The sequence below is a fragment of the Echinops telfairi genome, unplaced genomic scaffold (assembly GCF_000313985.2).
Source record: "Echinops telfairi isolate 266 unplaced genomic scaffold, ASM31398v2 ScPeMD7_7458;HRSCAF=8496, whole genome shotgun sequence".
NCBI lineage: Eukaryota > Metazoa > Chordata > Mammalia > Afrosoricida > Tenrecidae > Echinops > Echinops telfairi.
This window is the reverse complement of record NW_022111358.1, coordinates 5,354,966-5,376,638: the sequence shown is the minus strand read 5'-3', so window position 1 is coordinate 5,376,638 and position 21,673 is coordinate 5,354,966. Positions and strand designations below refer to the sequence as shown.

The 21,673-nt window shown below is 56.6% G+C and overlaps 3 protein-coding genes across 4 annotated transcripts; 2 read left to right on the top strand and 1 right to left on the bottom strand.

The window, feature by feature from the left end:
* Positions 1 to 217: 217 nt before the first annotated feature.
* On the top strand, positions 218 to 7,603 carry TNFAIP1 (TNF alpha induced protein 1). 2 transcript variants are annotated; one of them, XM_004706936.2, is made up of 7 exons: positions 218 to 284; positions 3,937 to 4,255; positions 4,711 to 4,880; positions 5,173 to 5,262; positions 5,354 to 5,406; positions 5,982 to 6,177; positions 6,803 to 7,603. In XM_004706936.2, exons 2-7 carry the CDS (start codon positions 4,051 to 4,053, stop codon positions 7,037 to 7,039), a joined length of 951 nt encoding a protein of 316 aa, XP_004706993.1. In that variant the 5' UTR covers positions 218 to 284; positions 3,937 to 4,050; the 3' UTR covers positions 7,040 to 7,603. The 2 variants fall into 2 exon arrangements, with proteins under 2 accessions (XP_004706993.1, XP_045155766.1); XM_045299831.1 differs by having other exon boundaries at positions 267 to 284; positions 3,664 to 4,255.
* A 1,761-nt stretch (positions 7,604 to 9,364) lies between these two features.
* On the bottom strand, positions 9,365 to 15,784 carry POLDIP2 (DNA polymerase delta interacting protein 2). Its single transcript, XM_004706933.4, has 11 exons — positions 15,586 to 15,784; positions 14,425 to 14,506; positions 13,540 to 13,637; positions 12,792 to 12,888; positions 12,561 to 12,636; positions 12,206 to 12,313; positions 11,689 to 11,825; positions 11,100 to 11,126; positions 10,870 to 10,995; positions 10,191 to 10,270; positions 9,365 to 9,792 (listed from the first exon to the last, which is right to left on the bottom strand). The coding sequence occupies exons 1-11, from the start codon at positions 15,744 to 15,746 to the stop codon at positions 9,678 to 9,680; spliced, it is 1,107 nt and encodes a 368-aa protein (XP_004706990.1). The 5' UTR covers positions 15,747 to 15,784; the 3' UTR covers positions 9,365 to 9,677.
* A 169-nt stretch (positions 15,785 to 15,953) lies between these two features.
* On the top strand, positions 15,954 to 20,470 carry TMEM199 (transmembrane protein 199). The gene is made up of 6 exons (XM_004706931.2): positions 15,954 to 16,165; positions 17,127 to 17,200; positions 17,480 to 17,569; positions 18,041 to 18,083; positions 18,725 to 18,837; positions 19,138 to 20,470. The coding sequence occupies exons 1-6, from the start codon at positions 15,955 to 15,957 to the stop codon at positions 19,231 to 19,233; spliced, it is 627 nt and encodes a 208-aa protein (XP_004706988.1). The 5' UTR covers position 15,954; the 3' UTR covers positions 19,234 to 20,470.
* Positions 20,471 to 21,673: the final 1,203 nt, after the last annotated feature.

Sequence of the window (21,673 nt, the reverse complement as noted above, 5' to 3'; positions counted from 1 at the left end):
CCTGCTGGGAAACAGAGGCCCGAGTACGGATGACTGCCTACAAGACCCCGAGGCCCTTGCGCCGGCAGAGCGTCCGGAAGTGGGTGTGGTCTCGTTGCGGACTCCTCCGCGGGGCTGGGCCCTGTCCCCGGCGCTGGGATGCTGGGCATGCCGGGCCTTGTAGTCTCGGGCTCTCCGGATGTGAGCTCACGCCCTGGGACTGCGGGCGGCCGCGTCCAGTCCCGGCGCTGCGCGGAGTCGGCTCGAAGCCCAGCTGAGAGACCGGAGAGGCGCCCCCAGGGACGGTGAGAGGCGGGGCTGGCGCAAAAAGGGTCTCCCTCGGTATCGGGTCGGCAGAGGGGAGATGGAGCGCTCAGATCCTCCCCCGGGGGTGGGTGTCCGAAGCGGTCTCGGTTTCTCGGCAGTGAGGAGGGTAGACACCGGCTCCGAGAGGCTGGGGCTCGCTGACGTTCCCCGGGACGCTTTGAAGAAAGGCTTGGAAGCACATCTCGGATATCTGCTAGAACCGCCCTTCCCAGCTAAAGCTGGCCTTCCCTACCTCCCTCCGAGAGATTTCTCCCTTCATCCCTCGCCTCCACCCCCCCACCCCACCCCCATCCCCTGCCCTCAGGGCCTGTCACTGAGCCTCCCAGCCTGGCTACTGTCCCCAGGGACCAGGCGCCAACATCTCCATGCTCTTTCGCGATGGCCGTCGGCCGGGCCTCCGCGCAGGCTCCCCTAGGTAAGGTGCGTCCCTGGGCCCAGACGTCCCCAAATAGCCACACAAAGTCCGGAAGGAAGAGCGCCGAGGCTCCCGGGGGAAACTTCTCTCCCTGCAATTACCTCTGGGCGTCACCCGCCGGGGATTCCTGAAGCCCATTGGTTTGGGCGGAATGTGAGCTGACGTCAGCTTGGGGCGCAGAGCAATTGCTTTTGTTGGAAAAGGGAAATGGGTTCGCCAGGACAAAGACTTCGGTCTTCCTCTGTTGGCTGGCCCGGCCTGTGCGCTCCTTTGCTCCGACAGAATGTGTACACCTGGACGGCACTTCACGAAGTTCGTGGGAAAGTTCCGTTCCCTTTTGGTTCCATTTCCCCACGAACTTGAAGCCCTTTGGCATGTGTACTTTCTTTGATCCTGGGCGAGTCCCAAAATGCCTGTCCTGCCTCGCAGCAGCTCTGTAGGACGGACTAGAACTGCTACCCAGAGTTTCTGTCGGGAGCAGACAACCCCATCTTCCAGCCAAAATAAAACCTGTTGAGTGGTGGCCTACCCCTTTGGAGTGGGCTAGAGGTAAGGTAGACTCCCTGGTGACATAGTGGTTAGGTGTTGGGCTGCTAATCACAAGGTCAGCAGTTTGAAAACACCAGCCTGCCCTGAGGGAGAAAGATGAGGCTTTCTATTCCCACAGTTACAGTCTCCAGCTTCTGGAACCGTCTACCCTCTTCTACATGCAGGGTAGGGTAGCAAGGTATCAGAAGCACCAGGTGGCAGGGAAGTTTTGGGAGGGAGGGGGTGTAATCTACCTTTAAGTGCTACTGATTGGATAATGTGTAGGTGTGCGCATTATTGATTGGACAGTGTGTAGACAGCGTGCAGCTTCTCCACGCCCCATTCCATGGGCAAATGGAAGAATCTCCCAGACCAGCCAGCCTACAAAGGAATTTAATACTTCATCACAATAGCCGCTCTGGCCCTTCCTTTAAAACCAAACACTTGGAACTCACTGCAATCAAGTCGATACCCACTCTCAGCGGCCCTGTAGGACAGAGTGGTCCTCCCTCTGGTTTCTGAGGCTGTAACTCCTACCCGGAGGAGAAATCCTCACCCTACCCCCACGGGGCAGCCTACCCTACACCTGGTCTTAGGAGTTTGCTCCCATAAAGGTTACAACCTAACCCACTCGACCTCCAGAGCTCTCGCCCTTCCTTTAGGATCCGATAAAATCCCTTCTGGGATAGTTCAGTCTAAGAAAGCAAAATGTGTTAAATACTTAAAATGTGGCCTGTGCTAAGCACAGCGGAGAGCGTGGAACAGTAAAGGGAGACAGGGCGTTGCATCTGGTGTGCGCTGACAAGAGATGAGGAGCAATTATCTGCCCACATGTGTGAGGCTGAAAGCTGGCGAGTCTACATTTTACTGTCGCCATCGTTTCTAGTTTCAGAGTTTTATTAGGACATAAATCACATACATTAATCATGTCATTACCACAATCGATTTTAGAGCATTTTCTTCCTGGTACTTGTTATTAGCTTCCTAGTTCCCCCCAACCTCCCCTGCCAGACACCCCAAGAAACCATCAATCTGGTTACTGGCGCTGTCCAGTCGCTCACCCTGGGTTTCCTGTACCAAAGAGCAAAGAACAGAAGAGCTGATGCATTTGAAACAGGAAAATCTCTCTAAAAGAAAGCCGAAACCATCGTAAAGAACAACCTTAAGATAGGTCAAAAGGGAGAGATAAAATGATGCTAAATTTTAACCTAACCACATCTGCTGTGATCCATTTCCCAGTGCACCGGAGTGATGGCAAGGCTACTCATGCCCCTGGTCTGGGTTCAGAGGGGATTCACCGGAGGTGCAATCCGTGTGTATTTTCCCTTCCTTTTTTTTTTTTTTTTTAACCTATATAACTTGCAAATGGGTGAAAGGGGAGTCAAACAAGTGTTACATTTTAACCTAACTCTGTAATCTTCTTATAATACTGATAACAAGGCTACTCACCTCCCTCTACTATGGGCAGAAGAGGATTCACTGTGGAGGCTTAATTCTATGTGGGGACCCTGCAAATGGATTTTGGGCTTCCACTGTCATCCATAGCCTTCTGCAAACTGGGTGCTCACAATTTAAACTGATACCAATTCCTTCCTTTAGGTTTGGATTATATTCTTCACAATCCTTGAATCGCATAAGCTAGTGTGCTTCTTCCATGGGGTCCATCATCATTCCTCAACTACTGCTTCCTGTAGTCTACCACTTCTCTTGCTTTTTGCGGGGGTGAGGGTGGAGGGGGGGCCGTGGTGAATTGGGTGAAGGTTCAGAAAGTAGATTTCTGTTTTGCATTCGGCAGTTCAATTCATAGACATCTTGCTCCATCTGATCCGTTGCAGTCCTCTCAGTGCACAACATCCCCTCCCTGGGTCTCTCGCCCCTGCTCCTCTTCTGTAACCATGCTAAGCGCGAGCATCCCACTGGTGTTCTTCGCTTATAGACCTGTCTGCTGGGGGACAGGAAGTGAGCCGCAGGGGTGAGTGCAGTTCCAGGCTTGGAGGGTGACTCGGGGTTCCACTAGTCTATCTGACCACTAACCCTGGTCTCTTAGACAATGTTGCTCCCATAAAGGTTACAACCTCAACCTCTGGGACGATTCTACTCTGTCCTGTAGGATCTCTATGAATTAGAATTGCTGGCTAGTTTGGCTTTAGGGTTTTGTATACATTAAATGTTTAGAATAATACTTGGAATACAGTAAACATGCACTGAACGTTACCTACTTTGTTCTTCAGTGAATGGGTTTTACTGATTGTTTAGAAAGACGTGTGTGTCCTAAACCCTTCCTAGAACTAGATCCCATTTGTGGTGGCTGTTCTTGAGAATGGAGTCTGGGAGAGAGGAGGGAGTGTATCCTGTCCATGCCCCGGCTTCCAGGAAACTCTGGGTCGGACAATAACTGGGAGTTTAACTGGTAGATTCCACAGGACGAGGACGTCTGCTCCCATTTCAAGGACTTGCATGTCTCTCGCACCTATTTCTGGGCTGAGTGGAGGCTGGTGCAACCCAGGCCTGGTGAGGTGGCCAGCCAGACTCGGAGAGAAGTCCTTCTTAACTGTCTCCTAAGAAGTGACCTTTACCAGCGAACACTTGGACTGACCCAGGAGGGGACCACGGACTGGTCTGGTCTCTGCTGCCCTCGTCTGGTTGGAGGGTGCTACTCCTCTTGACTCCTGACTGCTTTCCCACAGCGCTGAGAGGATGAGGCTCTGGCCTCCACCTGGCCCTCACCCGTGACCCCTTCCACCACGGCGGAGCCTGCCAAGCCAACCTGCTGCCGTGTGGTGATCTACCTGCAGCGGGAGATGTCAGGGGACACCTGTCTGTGCCCAACCTCAGCGGCCAAGCCCAAGCTGAGCAGCTTCAAGGGTGGCAGCCTGGGCCACAAGTACGTCCAGCTCAATGTGGGCGGCTCCCTGTACTACACTACTGTGCGGGTGCTGACCCGGCACGACACCATGCTCAAGGCCATGTTCAGCGGGCGCATGGAGGTGCTGACGGACAAAGAAGGTGAGGCATCGGCCCTGCTGAGCAGCTGGTGGGGAGGGGCTCCGGAAGCAGTGATGGGGTAGCAGGGCCTGAGAGCCGCAATTCCTCCAGACTCAGACTCCGTGGAAACAGATGGTGACTATTGCCCGTCCCTGCCTTTTTCCTGGAAGGCATCCTTGTGTCGTGTTCTCTTGGGAGTCCCGAGAACAGTCCCTGCAATGTCCGAGGCGGGCAGGCCTGAGTGCTCCCGAGCTTGGACCTCAGCAGGGCCTGGAGGGCTGGGTCTCCCGCGGTAGAGACAGCTCGTGGCTCCAGTGGGGTTGGGGAGGCAGTACTGACCCTGCGGGCTGGAAGTGTCCCCACTTCTGTCACCACTACCAGGGTGCTGCCACTGGGTCTGCCCAGTGGCCCTTTGCCTCCTGCCTGTGTGCAGGGCACCTGGAGCCAACAGCCCTTCTCTGCACGCGACCCCTTAGGCTGGATCCTCATAGACCGCTGTGGGAAACACTTCGGCACCATCTTGAGTTACCTCCGAGATGACGCTGTCACCCTCCCTCAAAGCCGGCAGGAGATCCAGGAGCTGATGGCGGAAGCCAAGTATTACCTCATTCAGGGGCTGGTGACCATGTGCCAGAGCGCCCTGCAGGTACGGGGCGGGCTGGGCTGGGTTGATGAGGTCAGAGCTGCTCCCCTCCTTCAGGGACTTAGGGCAGCCGGGTTCCTGGGCGGAAGGTGAAGGCCTCGGGCAGTAGGGAAGGCCTGCGCCCACCCACGTGCCCGCAGCTGAAGCTGGGGTTTTCTAAAAATGAACCTGCTACTCGTGGCTCATTCTCCCAGCCTGGCCCTCCTCCCCCAGCTAGAGGTGGGAAGGGGTACCTGGCTGAACCTGGCAAGCAGAAGACCCCAAAGAAGTGGTCTCAGCTCGTGTGTACCCCCAGGACAAGAAGGACCCCTTCCAGCCTGTGTGCAGCATCCCCGTCATCACCTCCCTGAAGGAGGAGGAGCGGCTCATCGAGTCCTCCACCAAGGTACTTGACGGCACCTGTCAGGGACGCCGCAGGCAGCGGGCGGGGCGGGTGCCCAGGCCTGGGCCGGCCCTCACTCCGTCTCCCCTTACAGCCCGTGGTCAAGCTGCTGTACAACAGAAGCAACAACAAGTACTCCTACACCAGGTAAGGGGCAGCGGTGCTCTCGGGCTGGGGGTGCTGCACAGGTGGAGACTGGGCAACAGCACGGTCGGGGTGTCTGGAGCACAGGGCCCTGGCTGGGCTGCAGGTGAGCACTATGTAACCGCCCCCCTAACCACACGCCATGTCAGCCTGCCCCATGCACCATGTGCATCGTCTCCGGGTGGAAAAGGGATGCGGGGGCCATGGGGCGGGGAGTCCTCCTCCTAAGCCAGCCTGTCTGTACCCCAGCTCAGCTAACTGCCCTCTGCCGCTCAGTAGCCAGCTGCACCCTGGTGCCCCTGCTTCAGGGACTCCCTGTGGACAGACACGTTGCCAGGGTCACCCCCACTGTGAGGAGGAACTGCTCCTGCCAGAACAGCAGCGCCCCTCCTTCCCCAGGCTGGTGCTCCCCCTCCAGCTCCCTGCTTTACCAGACACCCCGGTGCAGGTCGCCCTCCTCACAGGCCCTCCAGCCCCAGGGGGCGCCACTGAGGGACTTGTTCCCTGCCTGTCCTGTGGCATGGCAGGAGGCCCCCTCCCTGTCTCGGACCAACACCCCGACCTCACGGGTTTTACAGCAACTCTGACGACCACCTGCTGAAAAACATCGAGCTCTTCGACAAGCTCTCCCTGCGCTTCAACGGCCGGGTGCTCTTCATGAAGGACGTCCTCGGCGACGAGATCTGCTGCTGGTCCTTCTACGGCCAGGGCCACAAGCTGGCGGAGGTGTGCTGCACCTCCATTGTGTATGCCACCGAGAAGAAGCAGACCAAGGTACGGAGGTGCGCTCTGCTCGGGCGGTGCAGGGCACAACCAGAGCAGCCCGATGGGGACAATCACTGCAGGGGGTGGGGGAGCATCTGTGTGTTACAGACAGACTGGAATGGCCCCTCTAGGTGGAGCTCACAGCTCTGCCCGGAAGGTGGAGCCTCTGTCTCCCGCTCCGGGAGCTGGACACACACACACACACACACACACACACACAGACACACACACACACCACGTCAGTCAGATGATAAAAAGCAGTCAACTGGGAGCAGCCGCCCTTTGGTAGGGGCTTTTTGTGTTGCTTTTCATCTATTATGTATCTGGCTCTGCTAAGCAATCAGCTTCCGTACTGTGTTGACCACCACGCCGTGAGGTAGCCACTGTCATTGCACACCCCTGAAAACAGACTCAGATGGGTCACTGCAGGGCCCCACGGCTAGTCAATGGTGGCACTGTCTCGTGCCTAGCCCCGACCCCAAGCCCCCAACTCGCTAACTGCTACTGTGCCAACCTCCTGCGCCTGGGTGTTCGGGTCGCGTGTCCTTGTCTCCTCACACCGGTGAGACGGAGAGCGGCCACATGCCTGGTGACCTGTGGTGACACTCACGCGGCTCCCGCCCCTCCCCCCCAGGTGGAGTTCCCAGAGGCCCGCATCTATGAGGAAACACTCAACGTTCTTCTCTTTGAGAGTCCCCGCGTCCCTGACAACTCCTTGTTGGAGGCCACCAGCCGCAGCCGCAGCCACGCTTCCCCCAGCGAAGACGAGGAGACCTTTGAACTGTGGGACCGGGTCCGCCGCATCCACGTGAAGCGCTACAGCACTTACGACGACCGGCAGCTCAGCCACCAGGCTGCCTATCGGGACTGACAAGCCCCCCCACCCCCGGGAGCCAGGGCACAGGAGGGCCCATCTCCCCTCCGCTGGCTGCCCCAGGCTGCTGCTGGCCGGGCCTCGGCTCCAGCAGCCAGAGGCACGGCCAGCCCTGCCTGCGGCTCAGAGGGCCAGGACCAGCCATTCCTGGGCCCTGCTCCCCTGACACTTCAAGGATCATGCTGTCCCCAGCCTGAGGGGGCAGCTCTTCTGCCTGTGGGTGAAGGGACTCACTCACCCATCTCCTGCTACGATGACCACTCAGCTCGGCCTGTGCCGGTCTGAAGGGCTACTCGGGAGGCCTGTGGGCACAGCAGTTCCATCTGCAGGAAAGGCGGCTCCCTCCGAGGGCGGGCTCCTTTTATCCCTCCGGTGTTTGAGCACAAGCCTGGTGTTTGCTTTTTAACATTAGGGAATGAGTAGTCTTAAAGTCTAATAAGGAAGGGTCTGGGTGTCTTGGCCACCTTCCAGGGCGCCCTGTCCCTGGTGAGGGAGGACGATGCCTTTGGGACCTAGCTCTTTAAAAGCACTTCGTACTTTTATTTAGGAGATTGTATCTGCTGACATGTGTCCTGTTTTTTTACCCTGGTCCCCTCTCCCCTGCAGCACCAGTCTACGGGAGGGGCTGGGAAGTAGGCAATAAGCCAGGCCAGTTGGCATCTGCTGGCTGACCAAGGCCCTGTGGAAGGATGGGGCCCGTGGTCCTAATAGCATCCCTGTGAATAGACATTTTTAATCACATTTCATAACTGGTTTGTCAACCACACGACTGCTCAGGTCCCCTTACCCTTGAGCAAGTGCCCTCGCCGTCGTCATAAAGCCTGAGAGCCGCGACAGAGGCCGGGAGCTGCTGTCGGGGAGTGCCAGATGCAGCCGCAGACAGGGAGAGGCCCAGTGCTGGACTTGTGTGTCCCTCGGCCCAGGGCAGCTTGCAGCCAATCAAGCTGGGCCGTCTCCAGACAGACACACCGCTGGCCTGAGACCCCGTTCCTTTCGGGTTGCAGGTGTGGGGCAGCAGCTCTTGGGCAGGAGTAAGTTCAGGGCTGTGGTTGGCATTCCCGTGTTGGGCCTGGCCCTTGGGCAGCTTAATCAGTTTCTCCCCAAGGAATGCTGCAGGGAGCTGTCCAGCCGGTGTAACAAAGCCATCCAGGCACTCTGCAGCGTCCCTCCGCTAAGGAAGGGACCTAGCTTAGCTACCTCGTCACACGGTTTTGTCATAGCTAAGCAGCTGCTCATGTCAGCCCTGCGGAGCCTCGGAGTAATTGCCAGGCCCAGGATTATTGTTCGTCCTCCGTGTGGGGCAATGTGACTTTGTAACCAGCGCAATTGGCCACGAACCCTCACTGGGGTAATTCTCTGGCTTTCCCAGAGACGGGAATGTTTCAGCCTGAGCCTCTGCCCCGTCTCCTTCCCTGACCTCAGCTCCCCGCAGAGGGCTCCTGAGGCTCCGCCTGGCTTCCCGCCAGCCAGCGCTGACTGCTGGGGCGCTTTCTCACATGGATGCCATCTCCGCTCTTAGGAAAAACACTAACTTGTGAGTTCACCTAAGTGATATTAGCCTCTGCTCAGGCCTTGGGACTTCAGGGTTTGAGGAACTCCCCTGTGAGGTGTCCCCGCCCCGTCCATAGCCATGTGCACACAACCAGGGAGTAAACGGCAAATGTGGACGAAGGTCAAACCTTGTCAGTTGCCGAGAAAACTGGACGCCTGCTGTCAACAGCACTTGCATCTGTGGCAACCAACGCTTGCCAAAGGATGGGGCCAAGACTGTCATGCAGTGGACCAACACAGGTCCTGGAAAGTGCTCTAATAAAGTGTCACTGCGGTGGCGTGAAGCTGTCACAGGATGTACTGTCATGTCAGTCATCACAGGCCAGTTCTGGCTCCCACACTCAGCTGCCCTGGAGCCCCGGCTCCCCCTGGTGGGGGATTAAGGACACTACTAATGAGTCTGACCTGTGACTAATGAGGCAGGACTCCCAACTCAATTCTACACAGCCCTGCCCTCCTGGGGAGTGCACAGAATCAGCTCAGAAGGCAGTGCGGCAGGGGCACCACTCCATCCACAGGCTTGCCCAGCCAGCCGGGCCCAGCCTCGGGTCTCCATGCCCAGCACACTCGGCTCCTGGAACCTGGTTGGGCAAGCCAGGGGTGCTGATGGCTGCGTGGTGCCAACAGGCCACGGACACAGAGAGGAGGAGTCCAGGCCAGCGTCCACCCCAGTGGGACCCAAAGGGACCACGACCCTGGTGGTTGTCCAGCTCCCTGGAAGGTGAAGGTCCGAAGGGAGCCTGAGACCTGGGGAACAAATGGCTGGGGGGACCAGGTATGCACTGGTTTATTGATTGAACCTCACATTCCAACGTGACAGGCCGGAAGCTCCCCCAGGTCTGCAGCAGTCAAACCCAGGGTTCCTGGAACAGTAGGCTGGGCCTACAGGGAGGCCGGCCCTGGAGGAGTCCGGTGGGGGGCTTCTGGAGAAAAAAAGCTTCCCACAAAAAACTCACAATCAAATGACGCCAACAATTCTGGGCAGCGCGGTGGCCCGTGCTGGGGAGAAGTGAGTTCCGCAGCCGTTGTGCAGGGCGAGCTCTTGTCCGAGGGGCTGAGCCTGGGCACCGGGGCCTCAGTGGGCCTACCAGTGAAGGCCTGAGGGCGGTGTCTTCTCATCTTTATTGCTTTCCAGGGAGAAGGGAGGGATCCGGACATCAAAGTGGGAGCCATCAGGTCTCTCAAAGCGGAAGGTGCCCCTGTAGGTCAGAGAGGAGCTAGCTGACTGAGGCTCTCCTGTGGAACTGACTGCCTGGGCCCTCAGCTCACCGCAGGCCGGGTGAGGCAGCAGACTCAGGACAACATGGGTCCCTTAACTGCCCCTCCCGGCGCTACGGAGGAAGGAGGAAAGACGCAGTGCCCTGGGCTGGCCGAGGGCTCGAGGCTGCACCTCTGAGGGGAACCCAAAGCAGCTTGCTTTGGCATAAGTCCTTGGCCTGTAAATCACAGAAAACTAGAAACTAGGCAGTCATAAAAGAAACAACCAAGCGCCCCACACAAAAGTGACCAGCTGAGGAGACCCCACCTCCAGACCTAACTGGGCCCAGAGTTCGCCCCACGCCACCACCTCTCACTTCCCTGGCCTGCAGCCACTCACCACATGTGCCCACTGGAAGCTTGCAGGGAGACGTGGCTGCTGTACTGGAACGCAGGCTGCTCCTTAGACAACACAGGCTCCTGCCAGGGTCCAGGGACAATGGGTCGGGTCAGGTCCCAGCCTCCCCTTCCCTGCACTCCAGGGCCATATGCGGCTAGTTCAGTCCCGTCTGGCACTCCCAGGGACGGCCTCAGCCCCTCCTCCCTGCCTCCTAGCATGAACTACGGGCCTTTGATTCTGGGCAAGGTCATCAAAGGCTGAACTGAGGCACCGGGCAAAGGTGCGACAGGGCTCCCTCCTGCGGCAAGGCCTGAAGGCGGCCGGCCTGAGATGCCTGCAAAGAGCAGCCCAGAGGAAGCAGCAGTCTGACTTCAAAGCAAACTGGGTAGGAGTTAGGAGCCCTGCTTCTTAAACCTCAACCTGCCACCAGGGAAAGGGACCAGAGCTGAGGCCACGGGCCAGGCCTGGTGGTCTACATACTGTGCTGGTTTAATTCCAGCAGTGATAGGCAATATGTCTGGCATAGGCATGGGTATCTTAGCACTAAGAAATAAAGTCTGATGAAATACCTCGCCCCAATTAGGCAGCAAGTAAATACCAGGCCAGGCTTGCACCCCAACTAACTCCGAGCCCCTGCTCGGCAGCCTTGGGCTGGCGACCACAGCCCAGCAATGCTCACCCTGCCCACCACCCCTCGACCTCGCACGGTCTCCAAGGTGCCGGACAGGCTGAATATCCTCCAGTGCCGCTCCCGGAGCTGGACCACGTCACTGTCGAGGTTCTCCAAGCGGATGCAGTAGCGCCACTGCGGAGGATGGGGGGAGCCCAGAAGGTAAGCGTCCCTACCTCCCAACCTGACCCGCACTCGCACCTCCTGAGCTCTCCCTCCGCCCCGAGGGAGACACTCACCCAGTAGACATGGGAATTCTGGGCTTCCTAGGCGAGAAAAAAAAACAAGGAAGACTAAGTCCCAGGGAGCAGGAGCCTGTGTGCCCTGTCAGCATCTCTCCCCTGGGCCCACCCGGCTCCCTGCTCAGCTGGTTAGGTTGGCCAGCACAGCTGGACTCCCGACATCTCTAGCACTCATGGCCCTGCTGCCAGCCTCCACCACCACCCCACTCTATGTGTGGCACGTTGGTCCCCCACTACCATGTGCTCCAGAGAAGCAGTAACGGTGTTTCTGGGTGTACCCCCCAGGGCCTAGTTTACAGCCAGGCAGGAAACAGCTCCACACACATCTGACGAACGTTTGTGAAAGGGGAAGAGAGGCCTGCACATGCATGCATGTGCTATGTATGCTCCTCTGGAGCCCTGGCAGGGAGCAGTGATAGGTTCCCCCAACGGGTCTTGGTGTCAGTCCAGGCCCATGCGGCTCAGCCCTCACCCGACACAAGCACCGCTTAGGAGCAGAGCCAGGAGCTGTGGTTGACAGCTGGGACCCAGCCCACAATCACAGCGGGAGCTGGCTCCAAAGGAAGGGGCCAGGCTGCCCACGTACCCTCATGCCCATGTAGAAGGGGATGACGGTGACCCGAATGTTCTCGGTGGTTTCCCGGTGGACATCGGAGAGCTCCAGCCAGGGGTGGTTCTTCTCCTGCCAGGCCCGTAACGTCTCCCGAGCCACAAAGGGAGGTGCTAGGGAAAGACCTGGATGGTCGAGCAGGGCACCCAGGCTCTTCATGCTCCCACTGCCTCCCCAACCCCGTCCCCTCCTCAGACGACACCTACGCGTGAAGCAAAAGCACAGGCCGGATGGTGGCACAGAGCTGCCTGCTGAGAATAAGCCTGAGGAGGTGGCGTGATTTCGTAGGAGGGAAACTGAGCTAGGAGCCCCGATGTTCAGGCCTCATTCTACTAACTAGCAAGCTTGGTTGGGTTTGCTAGTTAGTTTCCCAGGCCAAAGGAGGAGGAGACAGGTCTACCTGACAGGTCAAATGCAAGGAAGGCCTGGATATGGTTGTGGAAATAGAGCTTTGGAATTATCCCCATGAAACTCTTTTGAAGAAAGAGGTTACCTTTTGTCTGGTCGTACAGAAGAAACCTTTCAAAGAGCTCATGTTGGATAGGAACCTGATCAGTGGAGGTGTAGGGCAGGATGTCTTCATGGCTGACATAGTCTAGGCCTGGCACAGAAAGGCACAGAGACCAGTGAAACTCACACGGCAGAGCAGAGTGGTATGTTAGAGAAGAAACCACCAAGACCTGTCCCACGCTAAGACGATCCTGGCAGGCTTTCCTCTCAGTGCCTGATCCCCAACACACACACCCACCCCCAAGCAGGTGAGAGGGTGTCAGAGATGCATCCGCGCCCTCTTCCTAAGACCTGCTGGCCCCTCAGCAACAGACACCCCCCAGGTGTTCACCACTCACCTGGGATGGCATAGAGGGCCCGGCTGTCATCATGGTTAGCCAGGAAGGTCACCGCTTCTGTCTGAGATCTCTGGGACTAAGGGAAGAATATGGAGCCGGGGCTTGATTGGTCACTGTCCAGCCCCAAGGGCTGACCCAGCCTCTGACCCCTTCCCCCCACCTTCGTCCCCACCAGGGTTCAGGTCTGGCCCCTGGGAAAGAGCACCAGGCCCGGCCCTCTTGGTCACGTACTATGTGTGGGCAGTCGCGGGCGTCAATCAGCACCTGATAGTAAGTGTGGGTCTTGCCTTTGACCTCCTTGGAGCCGTGGCCGGCAGGGTTCTCTGCTCTGTGGAGGTGGAAAGAAGTTGGAGACGGGAAAGCCACCCCCCACCGCTTTACTGCCCGAGCAGGGTGACACCTGAGCAGAAGGTGATGACGCCCCACCTGGGGCCTGCTCAGTGACCCCCGGCCCAGCTGCTCCCCAGCCAGTGGCGTCTGGAGGACCCACAGCAGTGCCACGACCTGTGGTCCTTGTAGAAGAGCACGCCAGGGTGAGGACATCCCATTGCTGCCTCAGCACCCTGTGCCCAGAGGGCCCCCGCCCTGCTGCCACCCACCCAGAGACTCCCCATCCCTGACCGGAGCAAGGTCATTTTGTTTCGAAGGGTCTCGTGATGATCTGGGTGTAAGGAAGAGATGCGAACAGACATGACGAAGACTGGCCCTCTGATGCCCTCTGAGGGGGTGAAACAGAACGTTGAGCGTAGCTTGCAAGAGCATCCCACCAAAGCCGAAGGACCCTCTGCTGAAGGCGGATCCCGGCACTCGGCACCGCATCTCGATGGGTACTGCAGGCCCAGAAAAGGGCCCCCGGGGGAGGCTGTGTGCACCCCTGGGGCCCCAATCACGTATGCCTGCCGTCAGGCTTCCTCCTGAGGATGGGAGGTGGGGCAGGGTGGGGTGGTAGGGGGGTGACAGAGAAGAGGCCCCGACATACTTTTCTGGTGCTGCAGAAGCCACATCCCGGTCATACAGTCGGGCCTGCCAGGGAAACAGGACAACGCCTCGGTAGCCAAAAACACTATGAAGGAAGAGCTGGGAGGAAAGGGCGCCTTGGTGAATGTGTTGTCTGTCAAATCCTCCCTCCCAGGGGCTGGACTGCAGGCAGCTCAGGCAGAGGCCGCTCCCCTGTAAGTGCTGAGATTCGTCCAGACCCATTGCCCTCCAGGGCTTGCTCTTTGCCTGGCAGCCTCTTACCCCCACCCCACCTGGTCGACTTCGCCTTGTCGTTTAGGGCACAGTTTGGGCATCACTTCCTCTAGGAACCCTTCCCTGATTTGACTCCTGTCGACTGAGCACAGTGGGAGCCAATGGCCGTTTGTATGTCCTTATCCTTTCTAGACTGCAAACTCCAGGAAGGCAGCAAAGTATCTACCGTGCTTTCTATTCCGACCCCAAGGACTCATGCTTGGCTGATTATAGGCATACCCACTAAAAGGTTTCAACTAACCTATCTTCCTTATCAACAAAGGGCCGGAATCTACCTCCACCAACCAGCACCAAGCTGACCCAGACGTCACCACGCCATGGCCAGCCCATCCGCTTTTTTGAAAGCTCCCTCCACGAGCTTCCCGCCATCCACTCTGAGAAGGCTCAACATCGGCCAGGTTCCTTCCACACTCCAGTCCAAACCACCCCTGGGCTCCCCCACTGGGAAAGGGAGTTCAGGACAGGCACCACCAGCTTGAAAAGGCCGTGATTCTGGTCTGTGACCACACCCCCAGGTGGACAACCACAGCAGTCCGACCTGCGACCACCTCCATCTCCCTCCCAGGGCCCAGGTGCTTCAAGTAAAGGGAAGGACCCCCAGCCACGTGCTCACCTGCCCAGTCTCGTACTTCCCATTCTGCTTGGGCACCTCAAACACACCGACTGTCTCCAAAACTTTGCCTTCTGCTCGGTTTCTGGTCAGGAAGGAAAAGCACAAGAAATGGGAAGGCTGAGAAGGTCACGACACTGGCCGATCAGAACAGGCTACAAGGGTCCTGTCTGACTGAAGTAACGGGAGAAGGGTCCTGCCAAACCAGACCAGGGGACTCGGCCTTTGCTCCTTCAAGGTCCAGCCAGAGACCGCTCCAGGATGAGACCTCCCAAGCTGTGCTGGAAGGGCTCCCAGGTCAATTCTCCCCTCACACCTCACCTGTCCCTCCCCCTCCATTCCCACTGGACTCTACATTCCCAGGGGCAGTGCCTGTGTCTGATTAGCCTGGGCTCTCCTCAGAGCCTAGGGTGTAAGAGGTGCCCAACAGATAGGTGCTGTGTCATAATTCCAGGTCCTTCCCTGCTTTAATCAAAGTCCTCCCCTTACGCTTGAAGGCTGAAAGCATCTCTATAGATTTCCTGCTGCGTGCCTTAATGGCCTCTGAAAGCAGGTTTTTCTTCCAATTTGGATCGATGTTCACAGGGGGGTCTTAAGTGGCCAAGCATCATCACCACGCCCACCCTTGTTTTTAACCTCAGCCACTCCAAGATCGGGGGTCAGTCACCTCTCTGGACAGAGCTGCTCTGTCACAGGCTCTTGAACTCACTCTAATTCTTCCTATCCGGGGAAAGGGGCCTTTAAGCTACCACCCTCACGGCTCCAATCCCTTCCCCCGGGTCACACTGCCAGATCCCGTCTCCGGAGTCCCACGGAAAGCCAGAAGCCGTGCGGGGGCCCAGGTGCCAGTGGTGGCCGGGGGTTCGGATGAAAAGGCCCAGGGCTGCACTAAAAGGCTGGTCACAGCCGGGAGGGCGCCTTCTCTGAGCGTGACGTGCTCCGGGCTCCTGCACAGCCCGGAGCCCCGAGCCACGCTCCCTTCGCTCCGGGCTCAAGCCCCAGGCGGCGCGGGTCAGCGTCCTGCTCCCGGCCTTGGCCAGGGTCGAGCGCAATCACCCTTAGCCAGCCTGGGCCAGGCCCGGTCTCCTGGCCTCCCCGCGGGCCCGGAACACCGCTCCCTGGGCTGCGGGCCAGGTCCCTGCGCCCATTCGCTCCGTCCCTCACCGGGACGAGAGGTGCCTCTGTGTCGTCGTGGCTGCCGCTGGCGAAAAGGCCCCAGCTCCACTCGCCGCACACAGCGGCCTCGGACCCCGGACCCCGCTCAGCGACCGGGACCACCAGCGGCTGCCCACCGTCAGGGCGCGCCGGGCTGCACAGCCCGCCATGTCCCGCCGGAGGGCCCGCTCGGCTCGCCGACTCAGGGCCCGACCTGCGGCCCGGCGGCGTTCCGCCCCCGCCCCACACTGCCCCGCGCCGCGCCGCGCGCGCCCCGCCCCCTGGGCCCTCTGCCCCGCCCCGCCCCGCGAGCTCAGTGGTTCGGCCGGCGGAAGTCCGGTCTTGCGGCTAGTCACGTGACCACAGCGTCGCGCAAACATGGCGTCTTCCTTCGTGGCCGGCGAGCGCTTGGTTCGCGCTTTAGGCCCTGGCGGGGAACTAGAGCCTGAGAAACTGCCCCGAAAGCTACGGGCCGAACTGGAGGCCGCAGTGGGGAAGAAACACAAGGGCGGCGATAGCCCGCGTGGCCCCCAGCGCCTGGTTTCCTTCCGTCTGATCCGAGATCTGCACCAGCACCTGAGGGAGAGGGGTGAGCCCCAGCCTCGAGTCCGGGGATCACCTCGTTCGTGAGACCTCCTGCCGCTTGAGAGCGTCCCCCCAAACAGTCATCTCACCGACAGTCCCCTGAGAATCCTAGGACCACTCACTCCCTTCACAGCTTCCCTGAGGATTCTTGGGGGGGGGGGGTAACAATGTATTTGTGTAACGTTTGTCCAATGGGTAGACTTTCAGGCAGACTGTAGGGCCTCCTGACGCTTGACAAAATCCAAGTTCGAACTCAGTATCACCTCGGCTTCAGTTTCTTTGAGGCCATGTTAGGAACCGTTATAGCATCGTGAACTTTATCTTGCTTAAGAATCGGGATTTCTTTTCATCTCAAACGCAAGAGTAGTCAAGCTTCCTCATTCTCTGATGTTTTTACCCTCTAAGATAGGATGGGGAAAGCTATACTGAAAGATGGGGACGGGCTAGCATTTGACTTCTAGCCCTAGCTTTGCCACTAGCTTCCTTTGGAAAAATCATTTGTCCTTGGGCCTCTGTTTCCATATTTTCAAAGGGAAAAATCGAACAAACAGATTTCTAAGGTCTTTTGCCAGAAATACCATAGCCTAGCTGGAAACACAAAGGTAGACTTTTCAACCATAGATACTGAAAATGGTCGGAGAAATCGATAAACTAGTCCCATGGTCCTGCGCATCTGGCATCTGGCATCACCGTGAACTGAACTACGAAGAGATCGGCATGCCCCCAGAAATGACCTAATCCAATGCAAACGTAAATGGCTTACAAGTCAGTTGGGACATTGGCAGCCCCAGGAGAGGTTTATGAGAGATTGTCCTAGGTTATCTTGGCGTGAAAATGATCCTGGAAAAGGATTCCTATAGTAATGGCCATGTTTTATTTAAAAGGAAAGAAGATTAGAGCTCTGATCTAAATCCCCCACCGTCAGCGCTGAGGGTCACCATGTTGTGGAAACCTTTTATTCCTAGGCTCCACGCTCTATCTCCATGAGCTCCTGGAAGGCAGTGAAATCTATCTCCCAGAGGTGGTGAAGCCTCCTCGGGTATGTAAGAGATATATATGTGTGAGATCGGGCATTGGCTGGGTTGAGCAGATTCAGGATATTTGAATTGACAATCAACTATTGAATTCAAAAGTTTGCATTTTAAGTTCCGGGGAACCAGGTTGGGGAAAACAGGCATCACCCTCGCCTGACAGCTGAGAGAGCAGATAGAGTTTATCCATGGGTCTCTAGTACCCTTAGCCCTTTGCTCCCAGGAACCAATGTTGATGACATACTTTCTAGAAATAGAGCTCTTCCTCCTTGGCTTTTCTGCCCCAGAACCCAGAGTTAGTCGCCCGGTTGGAGAAGATTAAGATACAGCTGGCCAACGAGGAATATAAGCGGATCACCCGTAATGTCACCTGCCAGGTAAGGGCAGCCCCACACTGGAAAGAGGTTCAGAGGAAAAAGAAAAAAACAAAAACTTAGAAATGTAATGTGTCTATTATCCAGAGATCATAGGTTCTCTAGTCTGCATATATGACAAATATATTCCCAACTCATTCACTGGACCTCCAGGCTCAAATAATGGCTGGTCACTAGTAGTTGGAGAGGTGGGGGAAGAGCCTTGGAGGCTTTTTTTGACAGCTCCATCCTGTTCTCTGGCATGCTCCTGCCCTGGAGCAGGAAAGGGGTAGGTGGTTATTGGGATCCTGTGCCCTTTCCCTGAACTGCCTGCCCTGGAGCCCAGAGAAGAGCCCAATTGACAAAAAGACTCCATGGAAAAGGCAGAGGGGGAATGTAGGGGATAGAGAGGGCTGAGCCAAACTGACAAATGGGTACTTTGGGGATTGCCTCTGAACTTTCATTCTGAAATCATTTACTTTTTCTATCTCCCAGGATTCCAGGCATGGTGGGACTCTCGGTGAACTGGGGAAACAAGGTAAAGTTCCAGGAAACCAAGCACGAACGCCTCTGCCCGGCACGGATTAGGGCACTCCTGGCCCCACCCAGGACTCTGGGTTTCACCTTGAGCTGTTTGTCTTAGGCTGAGTTTCTGAGGGGAACAAGACCAGTGAAATGTATGTATGGATTTATAGAGAGGGATTTGTTTCAAGAGAATGGTTCACGTTGTTGGGGAGGCTGGCCATTCTGAAGTCTGAGGTTCACTGGCAGGATGGAGGTTTCTCCTAATTCATCCAGTTGCAGGGGCTGATGAGCCCGGTATCTTCAGGGCAGGCTGTTGGCTGGCGTCCCAAGGACCAACGGTCAGAAATTGGTGAGGCAAATGTAGGTGAGAGAGAGTGCTTTGCCAGAAAACACCCCTGTGTATTAGACACAGGCCACCCACCCAGGGACACTCCCTCTTTACCTGATTGGGCCTTCACGTCAGGTCAGAGTACAAGAGGATTACATATCTGGCAAACCACGGAGAACCGTAGCCCAGTTGACACATAACTGTAACCACCATACCAATCAAGCTTTTTCTTGGAGGGGAACTCCCATAGGGGGGCGGCAGCTATGAGATCGGAGGGGCTCCTGGTGGGCGGTGAGCTAAAGGTTTCTTCTCTGCTCTCCTCAAAGTGAGGTCGGTGAAGGCTCTGGTCATCACCATCTTCAACTTCATTGTCACGGTGGCAGCTGCCTTTGTCTGCGCTTACCTCGGAAGCCAGTATATATTCACAGAAATGGCTTCGGTGAGTACTCTTTGGTCAAGGCAGGTGCCCAGAGGGGCTCTTATGGGAAAGGGAGGGTGTATACCTTACATAGGTCAGTAATTGAATGGAATTTTCTGCAATCAACAAGGGAAGCATTGAGCTCTCTAGCAGCCATGGGAGGTGGAGGGGTAGGTGGTAATCCCCAAAGAAGCCCCATCCTCCCTTCCTCCCTCCAAATGGCTGGGCTAGGTCAGTGTGTCCACCATCCTTGATAAAGGTGCTGGGGTGCAGAGGGGCGTGCCAGCCCACACCCACTAAGCCTGGTCGTCCTTCCCGCAGCGGGTGCTGGCTGCACTGATCGTGGCCTCTGTGGTGGGGCTGGCCGAGCTATATGTCATGGTGCGAGCAATGGAAGGCGAGTTGGGAGAGCTCTAACCGATGCTTCATGGACACATTCTGGAAAAGGTTTGGCAGGCTTCGTTCAGACTCACAACTGCCGACTGACTCTCTGTCAGCCCTGCCAGCTCTTTGTTCTAAGCTCAGTATGTCCAAGGGCCAGGCCACCTGCTGTTCCTGTGGAGAGCCCATCCCCATGAGTTCCAGAGGGGACTCAGGCAGCGGATCTTCAGTCACAAAGAACTGGCCTGTCAGTACCGTGCCCTGAATCTGGTGCTCCACTTTCTTGTCCAGTCCTCTCTGAGCACCATTGTGACTTTTTGTTTTCTGCGGGGAGTGAATGGATTCCAGGCCTTCCTAGAAGTAGACCAGACGGCCATGAACTTGCCCAAACGTACAAACCAGTTGTCATCCTTTGTGCACATGTCCCCAATGCAGACGTGGCATTGTAGTCAGAAGAGTTCCCCAAAGCGGGATCTCCCCTCTCTGGTTTGTGCTGAAGGAGGGTCTGGCCAGAGGGTACTGAACTAGAGAAAGGAGTTGGTGCAGGATGGTGAAATTAGAAGGACGGCAGCTACCTTTTTAAAATTGTAGTTTTCACCTTCATCCTCCTCTTCCTTCAGCCTGCCCTCACCACCACCCCCTTTTGTGACATGTTTCTGTCACTTCCCAACCCTAGTCTGTGCTCACCCATGCTCCATCCCATCACCCTTTGCTCTACCTCCAAAGCGCCAAACAGTCCAGTTGACAAACAGTACGTCTGCTTTACACGGCAAGATTCTGTGTGTGCGTGTGGCGGGAGGATTCTACCTACTGGGGGCTTGTTTCAATAGAGCTGTATTTTATAAGCGGGGACCATTTTCAGATACAACTCTAGATACAAATGTGTAGTATGTGTAATTAGACATAAGCCTAATGCAGGGTATCGTATGGGCGTTTTTAAAACAAAATGTGGGTGCATGCAGAAGACACCATGTGAATGGTCACAGTTGGTGTCATTGCCGTACATGGTTACCTTCGGTCTTCCCAGTCCACAAGGTTGGAAATGGAGGCAGTGTAGGTCCTTTTTCTAAAAGACAGCATGGGCCGAGGGACACAAGTGACCGCTGCCTGGGCCTTCATACGACACACGGAGGCACGAACTCCTAGAATGTCCTGGAGTCCCTGTCACGTGACTCTCCTCAGAACAGGCAGTGTTGTGATGACAGAACCCGCATAGGGCACTTAGAAGATCATCCACTGGAGTTATTTGTTCAATAAATGTTGATTGCATACAGTGCAGTGTGTTCTTATTTCCAGCCCCAAGACAGCACGGGTTTCGAGGGCGCCCAGGACCTGGCAGTCTTCCTCCTGGTTGGTGTGAGCTGCCATGGGGTCCCTTCTGACGCCTGGCGACCCGAGGGCAGCAAAGGAAATGTCGCCCAGTCCTGCACCAGCCTCATAATTGTTGGTAGACAGGTGGCCACTTTGTGATCTGAGGTTGAGTCCCCTTAATCTAGGGGACTCATCTTCCAGCACCTGTGTAGGGCACTGTTCCGTTGTGATCAGTAGGGTAATTTTTGGAAGTAGACCACCAGATTTTTCTTCCTACTCTCCCTCAGTCCGGAAGCTGCACAGTGACATAATTTCCAGCATGATAGCAACACACAAACCACCACAGGATGAGGAATCTGACAGGTGTGGTGGCTCTGCATGGTAGACCCTTGTCTGTCAGTGCCGGCTCGATGCATAAGTTCTTGTGGTCCTCCACCCCCACCCAGACAGAGCACTTCTCTTACAAAGTTAGACTCTCGCTGGCTCACTGGGCATTTCCTCTGCACGGCTTGTCGTTTCCTCTTGACCTGAAACAAGTTGGAAGCTCAGTGTCACTCTGCGCGTAAGAAGCAGGCAAGGTCTCGGCCCTTCTATGCCAGCATCCATCACCGAGTTGAAAACCCTTAGGGTTCCCATAGTTGGTTTGGAGCAGTGTCGGCTGGGAGAGCGTTCCGTCACCGGAACTGATGGAAGAGTTAGCCTTGTGGAGCCAAGTGCCAGTGCTGGCGCTATTCTGAGCCCTCCCAGGGGCCTAGGGTCACTTGGAATGTGGAATCCAGCCCTACAGTCGAAGGGGCCCAAGGAGTAACAAGACAGGACAGAAACGGGTGCGCAGGGGACTCAAGTCCATTCTCGGAGAAGAGCCCAGAGTTTAAGCAGCATGGGTTTTGTCACCCGTGAGGCATGGAAGCCTCTAATTATCTACTTCAAACAAATGGACATGTGCTAATCTTGGTTTTCAGAGGGAATACTTCAAAGGGAGCACAAAAGACAAGAGGAGCAAACTTTGCCTTGCAGATCTGGCTAGACCAGACGATGCACAGCGGTACAGATGGGAATTGGAAACGCAGGGAATCTAGGACAGATGAACCACTCAGGACCAGGGGTGACAGTGGCGATACCAGGAGGGAAGGGGGGTGTAGAAAGGGGGAATTGATCACAGAGA

Excerpts from the sequence above, each read along its gene's own strand:
- TNFAIP1 (XM_004706936.2), top strand. The coding sequence starts at position 4,051 with ATGTCAGGGGACACCTGTCTGTGCCCAACCTCAGCGGCCAAGCCCAAG. Across the intron at positions 4,256-4,710 it reads GGTGCTGACGGACAAAGAAG|GCTGGATCCTCATAGACCGC; the intron begins GTGAGGCATCGG and ends GCGACCCCTTAG. Across the intron at positions 5,263-5,353 it reads TCATCGAGTCCTCCACCAAG|CCCGTGGTCAAGCTGCTGTA; the intron begins GTACTTGACGGC and ends CTCCCCTTACAG.
- POLDIP2 (XM_004706933.4), bottom strand. The coding sequence starts at position 15,746 with ATGGCGGGCTGTGCAGCCCGGCGCGCCCTGACGGTGGGCAGCCGCTGG. Across the intron at positions 12,889-13,539 it reads GCTTCTGCAGCACCAGAAAA|AGCAGAGAACCCTGCCGGCC; the intron begins GTATGTCGGGGC and ends CCACCTCCACAG. Across the intron at positions 9,793-10,190 it reads GCTTCCAGTGGGCACATGTG|GGGCACCTTCCGCTTTGAGA; the intron begins GTGAGTGGCTGC and ends TCTGACCTACAG.
- TMEM199 (XM_004706931.2), top strand. The coding sequence starts at position 15,955 with ATGGCGTCTTCCTTCGTGGCCGGCGAGCGCTTGGTTCGCGCTTTAGGC. Across the intron at positions 16,166-17,126 it reads CCAGCACCTGAGGGAGAGGG|GCTCCACGCTCTATCTCCAT; the intron begins GTGAGCCCCAGC and ends TTTTATTCCTAG. Across the intron at positions 17,570-18,040 it reads CCCGTAATGTCACCTGCCAG|GATTCCAGGCATGGTGGGAC; the intron begins GTAAGGGCAGCC and ends TCTATCTCCCAG.